Raw genomic sequence first — 25,861 nt, forward strand, 5'->3', positions numbered from 1 at the left:
CATAAGGGCAGAACAACTTTGCGGTTTTAAATGAGCCAGAATTTCTGTCTTAAAGTATATGTCTTCAGTGCTGAATTAGTGCCTTCCTGTGGAGATTGGAAACGTGATTGCTGTATTGAAGCACATTCACTCTGTCATGGCAAATGGTGCTTATTACTTGGCAATAATTTTGTGTACAATTTAGCAAAACAATCTTTTAAAAGAGGAAAAAAATAAAGAAGTATTTCACTTTAAAAATAGAAAGTTATATTCCCCAAGTACTATCTTATATCTTCCTCTTACTTTAAATTATTATAGAAACTATACAGACGAAGCCAGTCATGGTGTCATGTGTCTTAATATCAGCACTCAGGAAGCAGAGGTAGGTGCATCTCTAAGGTTTCAGCCAAAGCTGTACACTGAGGCCTTGTCTTCAGCAACGGCAGCAAAACCCTGTTCCACTGAAGATAGTGAGGAATGTGATAAGGAGTAATAGATGCTCTTGCAAGTTAGAGAGAAAGGCTAACTGCTAACATGTAAGAAAATGCTGAGGAAATTTAGTTTTTAGATAGCAAATTAAAGGAATAGAGGTGCACACTAACTAGTATATTGGCAAACTTCCTGAGATGCATGTGCATGGTAATTAGAAGCATATTGACTTTTAAATGTCAGCCAGCTTTTATTCTCTTCCTCCTAGTGTCTGTTTGTATGAACAGTGATTATTTTTACTTTTCAAGGGGGTTATCAAGTTTTCTGTGAACATTTGTTAATTACTACTACTATATATAGCTGCTACCAGCAATGGTTCAGGGTTTTCTTGGTTGAATTTCTTAGTTGTTAAAGCATTGTTAAGACTTTCTCATTTCATTATTGAGGTTTGGGGGCATAGCCTATGAATCCAGTAAACTGATGCTCTTAGTTGTGTCCCTTATAGTATATTATTGACATATTATCAGTTACATTCTAAGAGGAAAAGAGAACTGGGCTAAATTAGTTTACTTGAGACTTGTGTATGCCTGCTATTAGTATATTCTGTTAGTGTGTTTTATTGGCTATAGGGGCTATAGGAGCAGACAGCGTTTAAAGGAGACTGAACCTCTGCCCTGTTTCACATTTTAGGATGCTTACTTTCTTAATCTCACTAGGGAGTCCAATGGAGAAAAAGCACACATCTCCCTCCAGTGAACAACTAAAGACTACACAAGCATCAAAAATATTCTAGTTTCAGAAAAGGTATTAATAAATGTGAATTCTAAGACTTAGGTCACGTTTTCGAAACTGTGGCTTGAAGAGTAAAGAGCCTTTATGCCAGGTCTCATGCTAAGGCACCTGTAATCCTAGCACTTGGAGGTAAAGGAATCCTGGTGTGCAAAGTGAGATCCGTATGGCCCTGCTTCAAAAAACCAAAACCAAACACCACAGAAAGAAGATTGTTAGAGTAAATCTTGAATATTCTAATTTTCTGTGATCATGCCATATGGTACACTTAAAAGTTTCCATCGGCTTCCTTGAATTTGCACTTGTTTACTATATTTATACGTCTTTGAGTGTTATGTTATCCTGCAGCTCATTTGAGGTCTGTTACCTGTCATAAAGAAGCTTTTAACATCATGTAGACTCCAAGAATTTTTTGTACATAGACATAATACAGGCTTTCCCCCAAATATTAATGCTAAAACTGAAGTTGTGTCCATTTCTTTACATGTCTTCTAGGAAAAATATTATATAGAAGAATGAGAGATATGGTTAGTATTTATGTCCCATAGCTTACTCCACTCTAATAATTACTTTTTAATCATGCCAAAGTTCTGAAGGCAGTATTTCTTCTTCCATAGTATTTTGATGTGGACTACGAATATAACTGTATACAGAGGACTTGTCTTTATGTATGAGGCTCTAAGGTCAAGTCCCAGCACCACAAACAAGACCCACTTGGATTTTTGGAGCAATTAAGAATGAGAAACCACTGATTGCAATTAAGAATAGGACCATAATCCCAGCACTTGGGAGGCTTAGGTAGGCCACCATGAATTAGAAGCCCTCTTGGGCTGCAAGTAAGTCTGTCTTAAGAAGGGAAAACAAGAGGCTACTGAGATAGTTCAGGGGTAAATAACCCCAGGTGCTTTTCTAGAAAGACTTGGGTTTGATTTTCAGCACCTATGTGGGAACTTAAAACTATCTTTTTTTAAAAAATTTTTTCCTTTCATATAATACATCCCAACTGCAGTCTCCCTTCCCCCAGCCTTCCCCTCTCTTTCCCATGTCTGTTCCCCCCACTTTGCCTTTCCTCAGAAAAGAGCAGGCTTCTCAGGGACATCAAACACAAGCGTCAATAAGACCAGCCATATACCATTATATCAAGGCTGGACGAGACTACCCAGTTGGAGAAACAGGTTCCCACCAGCAGGCAAAGGCATCAGAGACAGCCCCTGTCCCCACTATTAGGGACCCCACAAGAACATGCAGCTAGCTATTTAGCCACAACATGTGTCAGAGGACCAGGTCAGATCTCTGCAAGCCCCCGTGAGTCCTGTCAGTTGATTTTGCAGGCCATGTTCTAGGAGTGTCCCTAACCTTTCTGGTTCTTCAGATCCTTCCTCCACCTCCCCTACAGGACTCCGGGAGCTCTGCCTAATGTTTGGCCATGGGACTGGCTCTCATCTGCTCCCATTAGCTGCTGGATGGAGTCTGGCTGGTCTCTGATGACAGTTTATGCTAGTCTCCAGTTGCAGAACACTCTGCAGGCAGGTTGAAGGGTTTATGGCTGGGTTGGTATACCTGTCCCTCCACTTTAGGCCTTACCTGCTTACAGAAGATGCCTGGGTCAGGCTCCCTGACCCCAACTACTAGGAGTCTTTGCTAGCATAACCATCTCTGGTATCTCAAGTTCAGAACTCAAGTTCTGAGGGACCTGAGGCCCTCTTTTGGCCTCTTTTGGCCCTCTTTTGGGCAACCAGGCATGCATGTGGCACACTAGACATATATGCAGGCAAAATATCCATACACATAGTTTTTTCTTTTTAAGTGAAAACAAAACCAAAACAAAATGGCATAATCTAAAGATCTGAATAGGAGGAAAAGGAAGGATGATCTCGGGAATGGAACCATGTATAGACTGGCTTTCACTCCTTACTCGAGCTGCAGCTCCTCTGTACTCAGACTGTACCCGAAGTCTCTAATATTCAGTTTTAGGATGGAATTCAGCTCGTTATCATCTACAACACACGGTGTGGGCATGCACTCACTAGTTCTTCAATTAAATCGTCATAAAGCTTTGAATATAATATTCATCACCTCATTTCCAGAGACACTAGTAATTTTCTCAGAATTATTATTGAGGGTTAAATTTTTTTGAGATATAGAAGCAGGTAGTCCAAGCTTGCCTTGAACTCTCTGTGTATTGGAAACTGACCTTACATCTTTGATCTTCCTGCTTTCATCTCATGAATGCTAGGATTATAAGCCTGTGAGAACACACCCAGTGTTATATTGTACTGGCTTCATGCATACTAAGCAAATACCCCACCTGCCTGAGGTACATCCCAGCCCCATTCTAACATTTTACTCCAACTTCCTTTTTTCAGCAATAGAAGTATTTCTTTTTTTTTTTTTTTTTTTTTTTTTGAGCTGGGGACCGAACCCAGGGCCTTGCGCTTGCTAGGCAAGCGCTCTGCCACTGAGCTAAATCCCCAACCCCCAAAGTATTTCTTTGGTGTTACTATCTCACTGTACAAAAGACAATGTGTGTTCGTGTTTCACAGTATCTGTTAGAGGACTCCTCCTACCCGTGTGTGTGTGTGTGTGTGTGTGTGTGTGTGTGTGTGTGTGTAGCTAGGGAGATCAATCTTGGATATTATTTCTTAGATGTTATCTGCCTTGTTTTTTACATGATTTCTTTCTTGACCCCAAACTTGGTGGTTAGACGAGTCTGGTTGTCAGGTGATCCTGTCTTTGCCTCTTGGTGCTTGGATTATAAGATGTTGCCACCACACCTTGGCTTTATCACATGGATCTTGGGGAATCGAACTCAGGTCTTAATGCTTGTACAGCAAACACTTTGATGAAGTTATGGCTCCAGTTTCCCCACTTTTTATTATTATGCATTCTTGCATTTAAAGGCAGAGTACTTTATAAATAAGGTGTTTTTTTATTTTATTTTTCTCCCACCTTGTAGGTTGCTGCCACAGAATGTTGGCCTTCTCTATGTTGGAGGTTATGAAAGACCCTTTGCACAAATCAAGGTATGGTTGTTCATTTTCTGTGTGTTTTTCTTTGATGCTCACTTATCTGGGACCCACTGTTTAGTAAAAACTTAGTAAAACCACCAGCCTCGTTAAAGATGTTGTGAATATGAAGGAATACTTTCATGGAGGATTTTACTAATATATACTGCAAAAGCTGTTAAACAACATCAGACCCAGTGTTTAGAACTCTGCTCATTCGAGAGTTGACTTTCAACAGTGTTTTTAGGATATGTGCTCTTTGTTATTGGGGAGTGATTTACAGTAGGCTGTAATTAGATAAAAGCTAACATATTTACTTATATAAAACTATTAAGATAATGAAATATATCACTTGAAAACACATTCTCGGATCATTTGGAACCTTTTTCTTTCTATTCTTGTTTTTGTCATCTTGTCCCCTAGAAACTATTAAACTAACTTATATTGTAGAGGAATTTATATATTTTAGTATTTATGTGAGTGGAATCATACATTTGATCCCATTCTGTTATGTTCCTATCTTTCATTCAGCATGATTATTTTGAAATTCATTACACTCTGGCACTTACAATAGCTACTTTACCTTGTGTGGTCGATCATGTTGGAAATTGAACCAAGTGACTTGTGTGCTAGGCCCCACCGTTAGCATTTGCATGTAGTGTTTCAGTGGGATATGTGCTTTCTTTTCTCTTGGATACTAGGGTATCCTGTATTTTTCAAGGGTAGATTCATAGGTCTGTACCAGTGACCCTCTGCCAGTACTTCATGGGTTATTGTAGCTTTATAGTAAGCTCCAAAGTCAAATTGTATAAATCCTCTGTTTTGTTCTTTTTATTTTAAATGTAGGTTTGGTTAATTTAGTTTTCTTTCATTTTCATATTTTAAAAAAATATTGCATCAATTTATATTAAAGGGCTTATTTGGATTGTTTGGGATTGTGTTGAATCTATAGAAAGATTTAAATAAAATTGAAAATTTAACAGTATTTCTCAGACAAGAAAGGGAGGTAGGTAGATTTTAATAATACAGGGTCATTTAGGTCACCAAGCCAAACTGCATCTCTCTGTTTAACCCAGTTTTAATGTCTCTCAGTGATATGTTCTTGTTTTTGGTGGTCTTGCATAGTTTTACAATGTATGAGCATCTGTATTTCATATTTTGATAATATTATAAAAGTATTTTTATTTCAGTTCATGAATGTTTATTGCTAATTTACAAAAAGATGATTTTAAATATGTCGACTTTGAATTCTGTAGTATTATTACACGCAATTATTGGTTCTGATAGTGATTTTTGTAGATTTTATAGGATTTCTTTACATAATTATGTGCTCCATTGAAAAAGGCTGTGTTTGTCTGCTCTGGGTGCATTTCACTGCGGCTTCTTTATTGTTCTGACTGCAGTCAATCTGTAATGGTTAGAGCAGATATCCTGCCATCTTCCTATCTTAAAGGGAAAACATTCAGTCTTTTGTCAATTGTTTACATGTAATATTAGTTAGGAATTGATCAAATGGGCTTGAGAGACAGGTCAGCATTTTAAAAGTTACGTTCTTGCAGAGGACTAGAGGCTGGTTCCTAGCACTCAGGCAGCTTATAACTGGCTATTAAGTCTAGTTCCAGTGGATCCATCTCCTTTTCCTGGCCTCTGTGGGTACCTATGTACACAAATAATAAAATAATTCTTCAAGAGTTGATTAACTCTGGGCTGGAGAAATGGCCTAGAGGTTAAGAGCATTGACTACTCTTCCAGAGGTGCTGAGTTCAATTCCCAGCAACCACATGGTGGCTCACAATCATCTGTAATGGGATCTGGTGCCCTCTTCTGGTGTGTCTGAAGACAGCAACAGTGTACTCCTATACCTAAGGTAAATAAATCTTTTTAAAAAAGACAGCGCCCTAGGAAGCCTGAAGTAATTTGAATAATTAAAAAAAAGAGTTGATTAATTCTTGTTAGCATTGTTGTAAGAAATGAAAGAAAAAAAGGGCTGAGAGATGGCTCAGTAGGTAAAGCACTTCCTGTGTGAGTGGGAGGGGCATGAGTTTGAATCCCCAGCACCCACGTAAAGCTGGGTATACTAGGTTGTGTCTGTAATCCAGTGCTCATGTGGCAAGATGAGAGGCAGGGTACGAAACTGTAAAGACACCGTGTGCCTCACCACAAGGCTGCCCTCTGACCTTTCTATGTGTACTGTGGCACATATGAGGGCATACTTGTATACTTGAATGTGTGTCGATCTCCCCTGCCCCACGTACACATTAAATACACACCAGAGGGGGAGGGAAATGGGAAAGAATTAACAAGGCATTAAATAAAAGTTAAGTTGAACCTTCATTTTCTTTGTTATTTTAATTTTCTGTTAATATTTTCTAAGAGGTCTTGTTAATCCTACTGGCCAAGAATAAGACCACTACCATAAATTTTGAGCCAAATTTGAAGCAAGCTTTATTAAATACTGGCTGGGGTGATAGATGCTGGTCAGGTCTATTATTCTCAGGAATTAGCAGAGTGGCTACAAACTATAAATTCCACACATGTAAAGGTTCTGTTCTTCCTGCCTTTGTTCAGTCGGGGGCAGGCACACATCCTGGCAACCACTTGGAGCAGTTTGTAGTCAGCAGCTGTTTTCTGGTTGGTGTCTGTCAGCCAAGTGGAAATCTGCTGAGACAGATATAGACTGCACAGAAGTTACAGTTTAGGAACGTAAAGGAAAATCTTACATTTGGAGCTTTCAGGCCCACAGTCCTTGTAGTTGGAGGTGGGAGGTGTCCCAAGGATGGGCGAGTTGCATAATCACACCCTCAGAACAAGCAGGTAGGGAAGGTAGGAAACTTAGCTGTACTTAGAGTCTGTTTGACCTGAGAGGGGATTCCAACTTGTATGACTTCCTCAACTCCCTGAAGCTTACATAAACTTTTTTATTTAAAAAAAGAGATAAAAGTTTTAGCTATATTAGCATTACCACTGTTTGTAACCTGTACTAAAATCCACAATGTGGGAAAAAAAACAGCTAATAAACTGGCGTCTGTAACACCGTCATAGCAAAAGCTATGTCCTGATGTAAAAAGCATGAACATTCTTCCTCTGTCCAGAGAGCTGGGTGTGTATGGATTGGGCGGAGGTGTTTTTAGCCTGATGAAAAGCACTTTTAAGTCTGTACTTTGAAGATAAGCAAAGGAAAATTGAAATCTTGAGCTTGTGACTGATAGTAGAACTAGTGCTTTAACAGCTCACCAGACTTCCATTGATCAGAGCTAAAACTCGACATTCTGAAATCTTAATGTAACAGTAGTGTAAAGAGGAGGAGGAAATCCGAAACATGCTTTATTACTTAAATCTTTCTTACACTTCTACAACTTGTATTACATACCTTAAACATTTCCTTAGATACTCAGAAATTACTTCAGCTTTCACATCCTTTACACACCTTTTAACACTTTCCAAATCCTCAGAACTTACATAAGCATAAAACCCTTTAATTTCATCTAGTCATTTACCAGAGACACAGATAGTCACTATTATGAGCAGTCATTGCAAAGCAAGTTCTTTTAAATAAAGGGATAGTAAAAAAATTACATCTGAAACTTGTTTAGTCTCTAGTATACATTGTGGTTTGCCCTGGAGTTATCTGTATTTTGATGCTAATTCCACTGCCTCTAGGACAGCTGCCTAGTCACCACTCAGGACTCCGGTGACTTCACCAGAACCTTCTCCCCATTGAATTTGTAAAGTACAGGTGAGGGGGCAGGTACAGGATAGAAGGAGGCCTGTCATTGGAGGAGAAGGAAGGATGGGCAGGAGAGAAGTTTGAAGGAAGAGGAGGAGACTGGAACTGAAAGGAGGAAGAGACAGGAGGGAGAGAGTGAGAAGCCATGGCAGGTGATGTTAAGATTCCACTCTGTGTGTTTACAGTTGTTAATAATGTTCTTAAGGGATGGATGGTACTGGGCTCTGTATGTTTAGGTGGGCAATTATATCTTACCAGTTGGGTCAAAGATTATTGTGTTGTGTGTTCTTTTATGTGACAGTTTGATAGGAAAAGTGCGGCAGCAGGAGACACTGGGCCGCCGTGGAGTTGGGATGTGTTTCCACCGAGATATCTAGCAGATACCTTGGGGCACTGAGGTGCTGGACCTGGTGGGGATAGAAGACAACCATATTTTTTAATTTTTTTATATTTTTACTACAACAAGTTTAAAGTCTATTAGCAAGGCAAACCTGTCTGTCTTTCTCAGCAGAAGATCTAATAGCTGTAGGAAAAAGCAAGGCCTGAATTTTACATAGGAAATGAACGTATAAGCTAGCTGCAGCCTCTAAGAAGGAGCTGATTGCCTGCTGCTGTTAAACTGATAAGTCTACTTTTTCCTTGCCTTAAATGTCATCAGAGATCTGAGAAGGATAAATTATAGTAGGAAGTATAATTCAAATGGCCTATGTATCAATTAAAATGACAGAGACATACCCACTACCCAGTTGGTTGCCATAAGCTCCTGTCATTTCAATGGCTTCATTGGTGGCAATGGTCAGTATTCCCCTGTCTCACAGGACAGCATTTGATCTTAAGCCACAGCAATATTGGCCTTCTGCAGCCAGATCCAGGTCTAAGAGATTCTCCTGTAGATGAACTTGAGAGGCTGACCTTTCTTTGGACAAGCAGAGTAGAGCAGTCAACCCAACAGTGTTCACGGCCGTGTGCAGAGTCCTGGCAACAGACAAGGCATAGATAGGGAAGTTTTTCTCTGTGTTAGTGTTACTATAACCCAAGTTGAAGAGTGGGTGTCCCATTGTATTTAGAGACCTTAGAGCTCCTTCTGATCTCTCATATAATGAGAAGCTTTTAAATGAACATTAAGTGCTACGATCAGCAGATGTCTGAAGAATTTGAGGGCCAGCTATTGAATTTACTTGGGCTAGGTTTAACCTTGAGAACCATGAGCTTTAGGAGGCTGAATAAAGGTTATTCCTATAACTGATTACATTTGGACGTTGCATGACTCTAAGTAGAGTTCTGACTGTTAGCTTCCATGTCTTAACCATCCTTAACAGTTATAACAAGTTAGTAGCTTTTATAAGATTAGGATTTTATCACTCTATCTCTGTTAAATTTGAGCCCACGCACTCAAAGGAGGCCTGTCAGAAACAAAGCATAATCACCATCATTCTTACATTCAACTGACCCTGACCATATATTCATCTTGGCTGCCACATTTGCAACAGCCTCTGTGGATGGCCGCTGCTCTCAGCACTTTGGGGAGCCTTGGAACGTCTGAGGGTGTCACCTCCTTCAGCACTGCAGTCTGTAGTGAAGATCCTGCCTCAGAGTTCGCGTGGGTGGTGGTCTGATCTCACTGGGGGCCTCCAGGAAAACGTTAATTCCACTGGGTGAAAATAGACCACTACCACAGATCTTGAACCAGATTTGAAGCATGCTTTATTTAAAAATACTGTCCTGATGAACACTCAGCCAGATCCATACTAGGATTCTCAGAGAATGGCTGTGTGTTACCGTAGACCTGTGCTAATAAAGGCAATGTCCACAAGACTACCTTTTGCCTTTGTCCAAGCAGGGCAAACATATATCCTGGCCTACTTCCTGCCTATTTTCCTGCCGTCTACCTGTGATCAAGCACGCCCTATGCAGTGGGGCTAACCTTCCTTGGCAGCTGGTTACCTTCTCGAGCAGCAGCCCAGGAAGTTCTCTGTCCTCGGGCAGTTTTGTTCCATAGATCTAAGCACAGTAATTAAAACATAAAACATAACTTTAGTCCTTACAGTGTGTTCAATTTGGTGGTGGGAGTTTGTGGTTTAATTTTCTGAAATTTTTTCAGTGTTTCTTGCCTCAGGAGTTATTTTTCTGCTGTTTATTTGAAAATTGTACTTAAATTTCTTTCTGTCTGCATACATGATGTAGTTTTGTACTTTGAAACTTACCTTGAACAGGATATGCCTACTTTTAATAGAGGGTAATTAATCTTAATATCAACATTTTTTAATGATGAAAACTGTATATTTAGAATTAGCCAACTGGATTCAGTTTAGATGATCCCAGTTTTGTTGGCAGCATCCAGAGCATCATAGTCAGGAGCCAGGTGAACACACCCTTCTTCTCTCCGTCAGGTTTCATCAAGGTAATGACTTTGGCCCAGTATCACAGTTTCCTCATAGCCTGCTTGATCTGTTGATAATTGGCCTGACATCCACGTGAACACATGTGTGTCTTTCATCTTCCTGTGTTGACTTAGTGATTGGGGGATTTGATGATGGCATAATGGTCCGCTTGTTTCTCCTAGGTGTATGCTTTGGAGGGTGTTAGACTGGAAGGTGGGTGGTGTATGGATCTTCTTCTTTTTGTGGCTGTGGACCCTTTCAGCACTATCTTCATGGCTTCAAGGCATTCACTTGGCTTCGGTTTTAGGAGGGACAGGAGCTTCCTTCTTTGCTATCAGTGCCAACTTCAATATAAACATTATTTTACTGTAAATGTTATCATAATTTGATATAATTGTTCTGGTATCAACACCTCTTACCTACAGTACCTACGGTAATTTATCTTAAAACACTTCAAAGTCCATCATTAACATTATAAATTGTGTTTCCTGATTCCTTAGGGGGAATGCTTAAGCATTCAGGTATTTTTTCCTGTGATCTTACAACACTAGTGAGGTCGGTAAGAATTTCTTTATGACTTACCTCACTGTGCCAGCCATGGAATTGAACAGCAGTACCAGAAAGCTTGCTGTGTCTCAGTAGGAGCATTTCCAGCAGCACAGTTTCTCTCTACTCACCTTCCCATTTTCCTTCTTCTCCATCCCTGCACCCCGTCTATGCTTGGAAAATCAGTAGGGGGGAGGCTGGGGAAGAGAGAGAGTGAGCATGTGTGCCTGTGCGGATAAGTTCCTTTATCAGTCACCTGGTTCATTAACATAAGCAACGTTTTTTTATCTAGGCCCCAGTTACCTCCTCACGCCGAGGGCGCTCCTTTGTCAGCTCGGTGCCTGATTAATCAACTTGCTAATCCTGGGCAGCAGTCTGGCTGCCAGCCTGTGATAGATACCATTGGTCAGTCCTGCTTTATTCCATTCCTGCTGTTTGTTTTGTTTCCCAGAGCAACTTATACTATAGGGAACTCCCCTGTGTTTGCTATTGTTTGCTTGCTTGCAGGGCTGGTTTGGAGCTTACTATTCTAGCCTAGGGTGACCTTGAGCTTTTTATCTTCCTCTGCGTCCCAAGTGCTCAGACTTCAGGTACGGAGAAGCCGCCATACCTAGTGAAAGACCCCCGGAGAGGACCTTTCCCTCAGGAGGAGTCCCAAGCGCCCAATGACCGAGCCGAGTCCACTCGGATGCAATCAGCAAGAGGGTTTATTGGAAAACACAGGTGCCTGCGGGCACACAGTCTCTTCGGAGGACTTGCGCGCCCAGCAGCTCCAGCATGGGGCTTTTGTAGGGATTGGGGAAGCAGAAGCGGGCGTACAGAAGCAGATGCATAGTTACGGGGACTGGTGGATTCAAACGAGGCACATAGACATGTTCACATATGATTGGCTATTTCACATGATGAGGTAATAAGGTATAGCTACACACATTGGCAGGTTTGGGGCGTCCTGGATGTTGGGGGCTGGGGGCTTATCTCTTCCTGCCAGGTGGCCTGTGAGTCAGATCCGGTACTCCTGGTCTGTTCTGCATTCCTTTCCTTTTATGGTCTGTTAGTTCTAGCGGCAGGGCGGGGCTGCCTGGACTTGCTTTTCACAGTGTTTATAGCCCTGAGTCTGAATTTAAAACTTATTCTTTTAACTTCATATTTTTAAACCTCAAATCTGTATAATTTTCCTTTCACTAGTTTATATGGTTTTAGAGAACACATCTAGGTCTTTCTGTATATTATTTAAGTATTTTACCAAGTGAGCTACACTGCCAGGCCAAAATCTTAATTCTCCAAGGTTTCTAATCTTAAAAACTCAACCTAACACGCAAAATCCATCAGTTCTCCTGGAGTGAAAGACTCCATGTGGCCTTTAATCAGCCAAGCGTGCTGGTTACTGAGATTGAAGGCCACAGGGTTGCCACTGGGAAGAGTTTTATATTAGTGTCTGTTCCAGTTCCTACAGCCCAGGAGGTGTGAGAGATGTCCAGGCTCTATCTATTATATCTACTATATTCACCACAGTCCCCCTCCTTCCTCTCCTCCCACTTCCTTTTCTCACCCCACCCCCTTCCACCACTCTTCCATTTCCTTTCAGAAAAGGGCAGCCCTCCTAGGAATATCAACAAACATGGCTTACAATAAGACTGTGAAGCTCCCCTTGTATTAAAGATGGACAAGGCAACCCAGTGGCAAGAAAGGGGTCCTAAAAGCAGGCAAAGGAGTCACAGACAGCCCCACCCAACCCTGTTCCACTGTTAAAGCATGCCATACATGCAGAGGGTCTGGGTCAGACTCATCAGGCTCCATGATTGTCACTTCAGTCTCTGAGCCTCTGTGGGCCCGGCTTAGTTGATTCTGTGGGTTTTCTTGTATCCTTTTCCCCTCTGGCTCCTAGAATCCTTCCTCCCTCTCTTTTGCAGGATTCCCCAAGCTCTGCCTAATGTTTGGATGTGGATCTTGCATCTCTTTCCATCAGTTGCTGATGAGGCCTGATACCTTTATGTCATCCTATATGCCTATGAGTCTAGCAGAATATCATTAGGAGCCATTTTGTTGACTCCCTCCCTTCCGTGGTGGTGGTGGTGGTGGTGGTGGTGGTGGTGGTGGTGGTGGTGGTGGTGGTGGTGGTCTTTGGTTCTATCCTAGGAGTGTGGGTTATCTAACCTCAGGTTCCTAGCCCTCCAGGCAGTGACGGGGTGGGCTCCCTCTCGTGGCCAGGGTCTCAAAGCTGGACCAGTCTTTTGGGCATTCCCACAGTTTCTGCACCACAGCACATCTTGTAGGCTGGACAAATTGTAGGTTGAAGGTTTTGAGGCTGGGTTGTTGTCCCATTCCCTCCACTGAAATTCTTCTCTGGTTAGAGGAGATGTCCAGTTTTGGGTTTTTTTGTTTTGTTTTGTTTTGTTTTGTTTTTTTATCTACCCTTATTCTAGAAGTCTTAGCTAGGGTTGCTCTCTTCATTCCTGGGAGTATCCATTACAATGGTTTTCTACCTTGTTCTTGAGGTGCTCCTCAATTCCAGTTGTATCTCAAAATATTTTCTCCTTCCATCTTCCCTCAACCTGATGCCTCCTGTTCCCATCCCCACCCACTCCTGGTCCATCTGTGATGTCTACTGTGTTTTCTTTTCCCAGGGAGATTCATGCATCCCTCCTTGGGCCCTCCTTGTTACTTAGCCTAAGTCTATGGATTGTGTTGTAGCATGATTGACCTTTAGTTTACAGCTTATATCCACTTATAAGTAAGTACATGCCACGTTTGTCTTTCTGAGTCTGGGTTACCTCCAGGATGATTTTTCTCTAGTTCCATCCATTTTCCTGCAAATTTCATGATGTATTTAAAACAAAACAAACAAACAAACAAACAAACAAGAACAGTGGAGCAATACTCCATTGTGTAAATGTGCCACATTTACTTTATCCATTTTTCATTGACAGTCACCTAAATTGTTCTCAGTTTCTGGCTATTCAGAATAAAGCTGCTGTGGACATAGTTGGACACGTGTCCTTGTGGAATTATGGAGCATTTTTTTGTATATGCCCAGGAGGGAGTGGTAGTTCCCAATTTTCTGAGAAACCACCACATTAATTTTCCAAGTGGCCGTACAAGTGTCCACTGTCACAGCAGTGGAGGAGTGTCCCCTTGCTCCACACCCCTGTCAGCCTGAGCCCTCACAACAGCTATAAGACCGAGTCAGAGTCATTGTGATTACAGTTCCTTGATGGCTAACGATGGTGAGCATCCCTCCGTAAGCACTTCTCAGCCATTTCAGACTCCTGTTGAGAATAATCTGCTTAGATCTGTACTCCATTATTTAATTGGGTTATTTTGTTTGTTGATGTCTAGTTTCTTGAGTTTTTTATATATTTTGGAAATTAGCTCTTTGTCAGAGGTAGAGTTGGTAAAATCTTCTCCCATTCTGTAGGCTGCTCTTTTTTTCTATTGATGGTGCCTTTTGCTTTTTAGAAGCTTTTCAGTTTCATGGGTCTCATTTACTAATTGTCTGTCTTAGTGCCTGAACTATTGGTGTTCTGGTCAGGAAATTGTCTTCCTTTACCGATTACATGACCTTGAATTTGGTGCCTAGATGACCAGAATTGAGACATCATCTGGAGGGAGTTTTCCTTTGATGAGTATATAGTGTCCTTCTTCATCTCTTTTGACTAATTCTGATTGGAAGTCTATTGTGTTAGATATTAGAATGGCCACATCAGATTGCTTCTTGGGCCCATTTGCTTGGAAAATCTTTTTCTAACCCTTTACTCTGAGGTAATATCTTTGCTGCCCCCCCCCCTTTTTAAACATGTGTTTCCTTTCCCTTCCTGAGTAGCTTCTACGTGATTTTTTTAATTAATTTTTTTTTATATTGGGTATTTCTTATTTACATTTTGAATGTTATTCCCTTTCCTGGTTTCCTGTCCATCAGCCCCCTAGCCCCTCCCCCTCTCCTATAAGGGTGTTCCCCTCTCCATCCATGCCCTCTAGCCCCCACCCCCACCAATCCCCTACACTGGGAGTCCAACTTTGGCAGGACCAAGGGCTTCTCCTTCCATTGGTGCCCAGCAAGGTCATCCTTTGCTACATATGCAATTGGAGCCCTGGGTCAGTTCATGTATAGTCTTTGGATGGTGGTTTAGTCCCTGGTGGTTGGCATTGTTGTTTTTATGGGGCTGCAAACTCCTTCAGCTCCTTCAGACCTTTCTCTAATTCCTCCAACGGGGGTCCCATTCTCAGTTCAGTGGTTTGCTGCTGGCATTCACCTCTGTATTTGACATGTTCTGGCTGTGTCTCTCAGGAGAGATCTACATCCGGTTCCTGTCAGCCTGCACTTCTTTGCTTCATCCATCTTATCTAGTTTGGTGGCTGTATATATATAGGCCACATGTGGGGCAGGCTCTGAATGGGTGTTCCTTCTGCTCTTTTCTAAACTTTGCCTCCCTATTCCCTCCTATGGATATTTTTGTTCCCCTTTTTAAGAAGGAGTGAAGCATCTGCATTTTGGTCATCTTTCTTGAGTTACATATGATCGGTGCATTGCATCTTAGGTAATTCGAGCTTCTGGGCTAATAATATCCACTTATCAGTGAGTGCATACTATGTATGTTTTTCTGTGATTGGGTTACCTCACTCAGGATGATATTTTCCAGTTCCATCCATTTGCCTCTGAATTTCAGAAAGTCATTGTTTTTGATAGCTGAATAATATTCCATTGTGTAGATGTACCACATTTTCTGTATCCATTCCTCTGTTGAAGGGCATCTGGGTTCTTTCCAGCTTCTGGCTATTATAAATAAGGCTGCTATGAACATAGTGGAGCACATGTCTTTGTTGTATGTTGGAGCATCTTTTGGGTATATGCCTAGGAGAGGTATAGTTGAAAACTGACATGTTTTAAATGTGAGTTCCACTCAACAAAAGTCTGAAAAGAACCATAGCATTACTCAGGATTCTCTTTTTCTAAGGCATTTCTTTTTCAGTCAGCTCTTGAGGGGTTAGGTGTCCCCAGTCACAGTCACTCACTGGATAAGGCTTACATTCGAACAAACGGACAGACACCTCCTGGCAGCCAAGACACTTTAGGCTGTTGTCTGCATCCAGTGTACATACAGCAGGGGAAAGAAGCATTTATCTCATCTTCATTTCTCCCTTTCTCCTATTTTTAAAAACTGGGGCTAGAGGGGATTAATGGGTTAAGAATGCCTGTGTTCCTATCGTAACACTGGGCATCTTACAGCTGTCCAGCTGTGGGGGATCCAGTGCCTTCTATGGCCCCCAAAGCCACCTACACACCACTTGGAGCCTTGGTAGGCTGTGGCAGTCGTAAGCACACACAAGTAAAAGATAAAGCTTTTTAAAAGTTAGAATTATTTTTCTTTAAAATATTTTGTGCTAAAGTTGTTACTCAGAAACAACCTTGATGGTTAACTGGTCAGTTTTAATTTTAGTCTAGTAAAATATTAATTTTGGATCCTTCTATTGTACATATGGAAATAATTTGATCTGTTTGCCAACTAGTGATTGTTTAAAAGATTTTGGAGCATATATGGAGGATCATGCCCACAATCTCACTACTTGGGAGGCTGAACCAGAAGGATTGCCCCAACTTGAAATAAAAAAATGGAAACCTGTCTCAGGGCTGGCATGAGTACTTATTTGATGTATTAGATCAATATTATTATTTAAATAAAGTAATGCTCATATTCATATTTTAAATCTCTAAAATGTTTTCCATACTTTAGGAATATAAAAAGGATAGTTTTGATGACACCCTGTCTCAGAAGAGAAAGAAATGTGCTCCAGTCAGGTTTTGTACATGTGCTTATAGGTATACAAAACAAACTGAACTCTCAAAGTACACGTGATGTCACACTGTTAATTCTTTTGTTTTTCCTTTTTTGTAAAATTTAGTTCCATGTGTTCATCGTGATGGGAGTGTATGTGGGATCAGAGGATAGTTTTGAGGAGTTACCACATGGTTTCTGGGAACAGAACTCAGATCCTCAGGCTTGGTGGCAACTGTCTTTTTAGCCACTGAGCCATCTTGTTGTGTCTTGGTTGATTTTTCAAGTGCTGGACTCAGCTCATAGAATTTTCTCTGTTGAGACTGACTCACAGTTTGGCAAATCCTGCTTCAGAATAAGACTCCTCCAGCTAATGCTGCCATATGCTTCCAGCAGGAAAATGCCACACTAGTGACAGTAAGGAAGCTGTTTGCCCCGAAATTAAAGCTAGCCCTTGAGAGGCATCGAGAGGAAGAAAAAGACACAAGCATATGCATGGTTGATGGGTAGAGGACAGGGATGGAATGAAGATATGAATGAGAATAGGGATAGGGTGTCTCACAAAACTGTGAAGAGCAAGGGAGACTTCTACACCTCTGTCTTCCAAGTGATCTCATGTACTTTGAGGATAGAGAAAGAAATAAAGATCAAATCCCCTTTAATGAAAAAATAAGTGGAAGTGGATGAGAATTTGAGAGAAAGCAGTCACATCAGATTTAGATTTATATGACATATTCATTGAATGATGACTAAGTTTTTCATAGTTCTGTTAATAATGAGGAAGCATTTTCAGTGTGTTGGATTTACAATAAGGATTGAAGAAGTTACCTAGATTTTGAAAGCAAGATTAGTAAGAAAAAGAAGTGAACAACAACAGACTCATCATTGAAGCTCTGAGGATATCTTTTTCCACAAAGTAGCTGTTAAATTATCCTTCAGGACTCCAAAATAAGGGAGCTGCTAGTTTAGAGAGCCTATCATTTTTACACTGTGATCTAGCGAAGTGGTATAGTAGGTGTTTGTCATGCATGTGTGAGGCTCTTGAGTTCAGTTCCTTGCCTGTAATTCCAGTCTGAAAAATGGAGCTCCAGGTTCGGGGGTGGTGGTGGGAGTCAGGGGAGGGGGATGACACAGACAGAGAGAAAGACCCAGACCCTGCCTTGCAGTAGTAGTAAGGTAGCCACTGGGGAGCACTGGGTGTCAACCTCTGGCCTCCATACCCAGGTGTGAATATGTGGACACACATGGAAACAAAAGTACACATTGTTATTAAGAAGTTCTGCTGTGAAGAGAATTCTAAAAAGTGCACTATTGCTGATTTCTCCTGCATGAGTGCTTTGGATAGCAGTGTTGTTAAAAATAACAGTAAGAGTTCAGGCCTTAGCCACAGTAGCCTTACTTTTTCCTTTCCGTGAGCCAGGTTCTTATGCAGTCTAGGGTGCTTCCCCGCTCTTCCTGCTGCTCAGAATGATCTCCAATCTTCTCGTGATGCTGGGCACCTGCCACCCTGCCCAGTCAGTCTCAGTAATTTCTCTTTTTAGTTTTGTTTTTAAATTTATGTGTATATGTATGTGTCACTGTGGGAGTTTTATGTGTGAGTTCAGTGCCCTCAAAAGCCAGAGAGAGCATCAGCTCCCTTGCAGCTGCAGTCCCACCCACATGGGTGTTAGGAACTGAACTCGTCCTCTGCATGTTCTTGACTACTGAGCCATCCTTCTAGCCTCCCAGTCTCAGGATTCTCGTTGCCATGTCTTAGATAATTTATCAGTAAGTTGTCTTATCCAAGTCCTTGTTCTAAGCATTTGCCCAGTTGCAGGTCACATAAAAGTAGTAAATAGGTGTCTGTTAACATTATTATTGACACGTCCTTAGAAAGTAACACTGTTACTGTTATTTTTCATCATTAATGAACTTACCATGACTGATTTGAACACAGTGGCTTTGTATGAACACCTGCAATTTCCTCATGTGGGCTATTGAGATTGGGGGGTGGAGACCTGGGATATTCCAGGCCAGTCTGGGAACAATGCTAACCCACCTCAAAGGGTTTCTCGTGCGTTCACTCTAACTCTCTCCCTCTCCAGAGTCTCAGTACCTTGCCCTTGCTGGCCTGAATTCACTGTATAAACCAGTCTGGTCTCAAACTCAAGTCTGCCTGCCTGTGCCCTCTGTATGCTGGCATTAATGGCAGGGTTACCATGCCTAGCTGTATTCTCTAATCTCTTACTACATCCTCACTTGTGCTTATCTTTATGGCAATATAAATTAATTCTAACTTCTAATTTAAAATTAGTCTTTTCCTTTTTATGAGACAGGCTCTCATGTAGTCTAAGATTGTGATAGTATATTATTAACATTAGCAATAGCTTTATTTGAAATGTATACTTTATAAATGTATTACATTGAGAACATTTTAAATATAGTACTCAAGTTGTTTTCCTATTAAGAAAGTTAGGGTTTTTCTTAATTAAAAATTTCATGATCTTTCAAACTCTCAAGCTAGATTCTTTACCAAAGATATACATTGGAAATTATTTGGCTTATTCTACTCTTTGTATGTATGTGTATGGTTCTGGGGATGGAGGTCAGGCTCCACCTGGAGCCACCGACCTGGAACCCCAGATCTTGGTCATCCTGTGCAGTCCTCGTCGTCATTCTGCCTCAGTCTCCTCACTGTTTGGTCATAGACTTGTACTGATGCACCATGCACAGGAGAGAACATGTCCAGTATAACTAGCCTGGAGTAAACAAGGGCCCTGACTATTCTCTTCCTCTCTACCTAGAGCCGCAGCAAACTTAGTCTAAGTAATACAAATCACATACATTGGCACAAATGATGGTACAGCTGTTGAAAACTGGTATTTCAACATCGTCAGAAGTTTGAAGTAGGTCAGAGGGAATGTAAATATTCTAAGATAGGGCTGTCATGGCAGCACATACACCTTTAATCCCAGCACTTGGGAGACAGAGGCAGGCAGGTCTCTGTGATTTTGAGGCCATCTTGTTCTACATAGCAAGTTCCAGGATATCCAGACCTATGTACAAAGATCCTGCCTCAAAAAAGAAAACAAATTTTATACTAGGAATAAAGAGATACTGACACGGTTAGTTTTTATTGTTAATGTAACCAGTAGTCACCTGTGAAATAGAGAGAACATTATTGAAATTGCTTTGATCTTATTTGGCTGTTGTCACACATGCTAATCATGTAAAAGAGGCCCAGCCCCATATTATGACTAGTAACATCCCTATGCAGGTGAATCTGGGTTTTATAGGTTATATAAAAAAGGTAGCTGAGTATAAGGAGCAAATCTATAAGCAGTACTCCTCTATGGTATCTGCTTCAGTTCCTGCCGCTGACTTCCCACCTTCTGCCCTGGCTTCCCTGGACAATGGACATCCAGGGAAAAACCTATAAGCTGAAATAAAACCATTCCTCCCCAAGTTGCTTTTGGTCTGTGCTCCATCACAATAACAGATACCTAACTTGAACAGGTATATTTAAATAAGTCTATTCTTATGAAATTAGTTTTTCTATACTTATAGCAAAACTTTTATCTTCATATCTTAAAATTTCATTGTAGAATTAATTGCCTATAATTAAAAACATGACAATTTTTAGTTCAGGAAACTCAACCTATGCTAAGCATAATGAGCTATAAAGTATGAAAAGTGCAACAAATTTAACTTTGGAAATAAATCAACAGTATTTAGATACTTATAATTTTATATTAACATTGAATACCAGCTTTTAAATAGCAAAATCAAAAATTCTTCATACTCAAGAAGTAGCTTCATGATTGATCACTCATCTATCAAAATAGTATATTGTTGAGATGACTCAGTGGTTAAGATCATTTGCTGCTCTTGTAGAGGACCCACATACAGCTTACAACTGCTTATAGCTCCAATTTCAAGGGATCTGGTGTCTTCTGGCTCTTTAGGCATTTGCCCATGGTGCACATACAAACACTCAGACAGACATGCACAACCATAAAAAGAAATAAATCTTTTAAGTTCTTGTAGGTGTTTTTACATGACTCAAAAATTGAAAACAAAAACAAAACAAAACCACACGAGTAGTTTATTCAAATTTTCTGCCATTAGTTACATCTTCGAACTTTAGAAAAATATTCATAATATACATACACATATACATTTTATCCACAATTTTGTATATAGATATGGGGAAAACGTTGTGTTAACTCATTTAGTTATCTTGGCATTCTTCTTAGAGTACAATTTTTTTTTGGCTTTTGTCAGTCAACAAAAAAGAAGTTGTCAGTGGAAAATCAATTTTGAGGCTGAGGACACAGCTCAGTTGGTAAGAGAATTTGCCTAGCATGCACAAGATTTTAGGTTTAACTCTTAGCACTGCATAAAATGGATGTATAACAAATCTTGTATAATCTTAAGAGGTGAGTGCAGGAGAACCAGAGGTTCAAGATCATCCCTGGCTAATTGAAGGCCAGCATGGGACACAGGAGTCTCTGTCTCCAAAATAGAAAAGAAAAGGGAGCAGGGAGATTTGGTTTAAATAAATTTTGGTGAAAGTGGAGATATTGAGAAATAAGAAGAGTCATTACTTGGCTTCTAATGAGGTTTACGTGGAACTTTTTCATAACTTAGCAAGCACATGTAAAATATTTGAATTGAATATATTTCTGATTAATAATAAATTTCTTACTTTATTAGGAAACATTACAACTATAATAACTGATAACTGTTTTAGAAACCTTGCCTGCTTTCTTTATATTTTATAACTCTGTAATATAAAAAAGAAAACCAGGATAATTTCTTTGATTAAAACCAAAGACTCCAAGAGAACACAAATGCCATCCCAGACTATACCCAGCAAAACTCTCAATCATCGTAGATGGAGAACCCAAAATATTCCACAACAAAATGAAATTTAAATAATTATCTATTTACCAATCCAACCCTACAGAGGATTCTAGAAGGAAAACTCCCAACACAAGGAAGGAGCCTACACCAAAGAAAAAGCAAGAAATTAATCAGCTCACAACAAAACCAAAAAGAAGAGAATCACATACAGACATAATACCACCTCTAGCAAGCATAACAGGAACTAACAATCATCTGTCTTTAATATCTCTCAATATCAATGGACTCAATTTCCTGTAAAAAGACATAACTAACAGACTGGATATGCAGTCAGGATCCAGCATTTTGCTGCATACAAGAAACACTTCTCGGTAACAAAGACAGACACTACCTCAGGGTTAAAGGCTGGAAAAAAGTCTTCCAGCAAACAGTTCCAAGAAAGAAGCTGGAGTCGCCATTCTAATATCCAATAAAATAGACTTTCAACCAAAAGTTATCAAACAAAATGGGGAAGGACACTTCATATTCATCAAAGGAAACATCCACCAAAAGAATTCTCAATTCTGAACATCTACACCCAAGTGCAAGGGCACCCACATTCATAAAAGAAACTTTACTAAAGCTCAAAGCACACAGTGAACCCCAGACAATAATAGTGGGAGACTTCAACACCCCACTCTCACTGGATAGGTCATTGAAACAGAAACTAAACAAAGACACAGTGAAACTAATAGAGCTTATAACCAAATGGATTTAACAGATATATGCAAAATCCTAAACAAAAGAATACACCTTCTCAGTGTTTCGTGGTACTTTCTCCAAAATTGACCATATAATCGATCATAAAACAAGCCTTAACAAATAAAAAAGATTGAAATAATTCTGTGTATCCTATCAGATCACCATGAACTAATAACAGCAAAAACAACAGAAAACCCACATACCCATGGAAACTGAATAACTGTCTTCTCAATGATAACTTTGTCAGGGAAGAAATAAGAAAGGAAATTAAAGACTTCTAGATTTCAATGAAAAGGATGATAAAGCATATCCAAACTTATGGGACACAATTAAAGCAGTGCTAAGAGGAAAATTTATAGCACTAAGTGCCCTCTTAAAGAAATTGGAGAGATCCTATACTAACAACTTAACAGCACACTTGAAAACCCTAGAACAAAAAGGAGCAAACATACCCAAGAGGAGACAGCAGAAAATTGTCAAACTCAGAGCTGAAATCAACCAAACAAAGAAAACAATACAAAGAATCAACAAAACCAAAAGCTGGTTCTTTGCAAAAATCAACAAGATAGAGAAAATTTAGATTAGACTTAGCCAAACTAAATAAAGGGCACAGGGATACATCCAAATTTCAAAATCAGAAATGAAAAGGGAGACATAACAACAGAAACTGAGGAAATTTAAAAAAAAAAAAAAAACCATCAGATCCTACTATAAAAACCTATACTCAACAAAACTGGAAAATCTGGATGAAATGGATTTTCTAGACAGATACCATGTACCAAAGTTAAATCAAAGGCAGGTAAACTATCTAAAGAGGTCCATATCCCCTAAGGAAATAGAAGAAGTCATTAAAAACCTCTCAACACCCCCCACACAAACAAACAAACAAAAACAAAACAAAAAAACCACCCAGGGCCAGATGGCTTCAATGCAGAATTATACCAGACCTTTAAAGAGCTAATACCAACTCTTCTCAAACTATTCCATAAAGTAGAAACAGAAATAGAAACCCTTTCTAATTCATTCTATGAAGCCATAGTTACTGTGATACCTAAACCACACAAAGACCCAACAAAGAACAACTGCACACCAATTTTGCTTATGAATATAGATGTAAAAATACTCAATAAAATTCTCAGAAAACAAATCCAAGAACACATCAAAACCACCATTCACTATGATCAAGTAGGGTTCAACCAAGGGATGCAAGGTTGGTTCAATATACAAAAATCTATTCATGTAATCCACTATATAAACAAACTCAAAGAGAAAAAAATCATATCTCCTTAGATGCTGAAAAAGCATTTGACAAAATGCAACACCCCTTTGTGATAAAAGTTTTTTTTTTTTTTTTTGGTTCTTTTTTTTTTTTCGGAGCTGGGGACCGAACCCAGGGCCTTGCGCTTCCTAGGTAAGCGCTCTACCACTGAGCTAAATCCCCAGCCCCTGTGATAAAAGTATTAGGGCAGGAATTCAAGTTCCATATGTAAACATAATAAAAGCAATATATACGAAACCAACAGCTAATATCAAATTAAGTGGAGAGAAACTTGAAGTAATCCCACTGAAATCAGGGAGAAGACAAGATTGCCCACTCTCTCCCTACCTATTCTATATAATGAAGTTCTAGCTAGAGCAATAAGATGATAAAAGGAAATCAAGGGGATACAAATTGGAAAGGAAGAAATCAAGGTATCACTATTTACAGATGATATGATAGTATATATAAGTGACTCCAAAGTTTATACAGTAGAATACTACTAAGCTATTAAGAACTAGGACATCCTGAGTTTTGTCAGGCAAATGGATGGAACTAGAAAATATCCCGAGTGAGGAAATGCAGACCCAAAAGGACATGCATTCTATGTACTCAGTAATAAGTGGAGGGATGTTAGCCCAAAAAGTATAGAATACACAGAATACAATCCATAGAACTCAAGAAAGTTAACAAGCCTAAGGGCCCAAATGAGGATGCTGAAAACAATCATGGGAGGGACCTGGGTGGAAGAGGGGAGGGGGAGGGGAAAAGTGGGACATGATTAGGGATTGGTAGGGGACAGGAGAGAAGCCCTGAAGGCCAGCAGAATGAATGGAAATATGCAACGTGGGGGTGTGCCAGAGACCTGGGAGAGACTCTAAGGACTCAAAGGGAGGGACCTTAGATAAATGCCTAACCCTGGGGAAAGGGAACTCAGAGTCCACCTCCACTAGAAATACAGGAAGGACATCAAGTGGAGGGATTGGGTTGTCATTCCACAGTCAAAAATCCTTACCCAGAACTGTTTCTGTCTAAAAACTTCAGGACCAAAAAATGGAGAAGTGACCGAGGGAAAGGATCTATCTCAAGGGGAGACTCTTAAGGCCTGAAACTATTACTGATGCTATGGTGTGCTTACAAACAGGAGTCTAAAACTGAGACAGAAGCAGATACTTGCACCCAACCATTGGACTGAAGCCCTGTGGTTGAATTAGGGAAAGACTGGAAGAAGCTGAGGAGAAGGGCTACCCCCCATAGGATGACCAGCAGTCTCAACTAACCTGGACCCCTGAGATCTCTCAGACACTGAGCCACCAACCAGGCAGCATACACTAGCTGATCCAACACACCACCACCAGCACACCACCACATACAGCAGAGGACTGTATACTACACACTGAGGTCTGGCCTCAGTGGGAGAAGAGGTTCCTAACCCTGGAAAGAATTGAGGCCCCAGGGAGTGGGAAGGCATTGCGGAGGGTGGGGATGTAGTTGGGAACATGCCCATGGAGACGGGGAGGAGGAACTGTGGGAAAGCTGCTCAGGAGGGGACAGTGACTGGTCTGTAAAAGCACCACCATCATCATCATCATCATCATCATCATCATCATCATCATAAACAACAACAACTAAATAAAAGCTAGCAACTATACTAATAAGGCTTTTTTGAGGTAAACTCTAATAGCTCAAGGCTGGACTTGGACTCTAGGAGCTAAGGATGACTTGATGTCCTGATCCTTCTACATCTACTTCCTAATTGCTGTCATAACACACAGCATACTGTAACTTTATTTAGTATTATTACCAGATGAAAATGTGTTATAGTGACAATTTTGATGTTACTCAAAGAAGTCCTCAAACTGATGTGGGTGCTTTTAGCATTTTAGTTTTGCAAATTTGGAATATGTGGATGACTGGGTAATATGGCGTAAGACACCCAGCTAATATATAGGGTGTTATTTCAATGTATACTGTTTATCTATTTTGTATTCATGCAGCTCAGGCTGACTTGGAACTAGCTGTGTAGCTGAGGCTGACTTTGAACTCCTGCTCCTCCACCTCCCATGTGTTGGGGTTACACATTCGTACCACCCATGCCCAAATTCAATGTTTCCTTTTTTAAAACAGTTAATTTCTGTTCATGTTGAATTAAATGTATAGTACATTTTATAGTCCTTGATGTCTTCTGTGTTTTGCTTATATAGTAGACCAAAATGATCTCTGTAATTTTTGTCACTTCACTAAAATCATATGATTTTTACCAAAAAAGTCGAAGTAGAGAATTACGCTTTGCTTGCGTTTAAAGTAGAATGTATAAAGGAGCTCAGTGCTCTAAAGCTCATCTGTTCCACTTAGTCACTGCGAGTGTTTACATTCAGTTTTGCTTAATA

General features: G+C 40.3%; 1 protein-coding gene and 1 long non-coding RNA gene across 21 annotated transcripts in view; one reads left to right on the forward strand and one right to left on the reverse strand.

Annotated features, from left to right (window-relative positions):
- Rngtt (RNA guanylyltransferase and 5'-phosphatase) overlaps positions 1-25,861 on the forward strand; it is a 213,557-nt gene that overhangs the window by 134,767 nt on the left and 52,929 nt on the right. For 15 of the 20 annotated variants that reach the window (XR_015619687.1, XR_015619686.1, XR_015619688.1 and 12 more), the window contains 1 exon segment: positions 4,154-4,220. The exons of the other annotated variants lie outside the window; for them this stretch is intronic. Coding sequence is in view for 10 of the 15 variants with exons in the window: in XM_087548855.1 (XP_087404981.1) it covers positions 4,154-4,220 (67 nt within the window). In the remaining 5 variants the exon portion in view is untranslated. 20 annotated transcript variants of the gene reach the window in all.
- Positions 6,620-11,617, reverse strand: LOC148005730 (uncharacterized). The gene is made up of 6 exons (XR_015620781.1): positions 11,467-11,617; positions 11,160-11,243; positions 10,893-11,053; positions 8,665-8,904; positions 8,185-8,336; positions 6,620-6,860 (listed from the first exon to the last, which is right to left on the reverse strand). It is a non-coding gene; the product is annotated as an uncharacterized LOC148005730 (long non-coding RNA).

This window comes from Rattus norvegicus, chromosome 5, assembly GCF_021556685.1.
Source record: "Rattus norvegicus strain SHRSP/BbbUtx chromosome 5, alternate assembly SHRSP_T2T, whole genome shotgun sequence".
Taxonomy (NCBI): domain Eukaryota; kingdom Metazoa; phylum Chordata; class Mammalia; order Rodentia; family Muridae; genus Rattus; species Rattus norvegicus.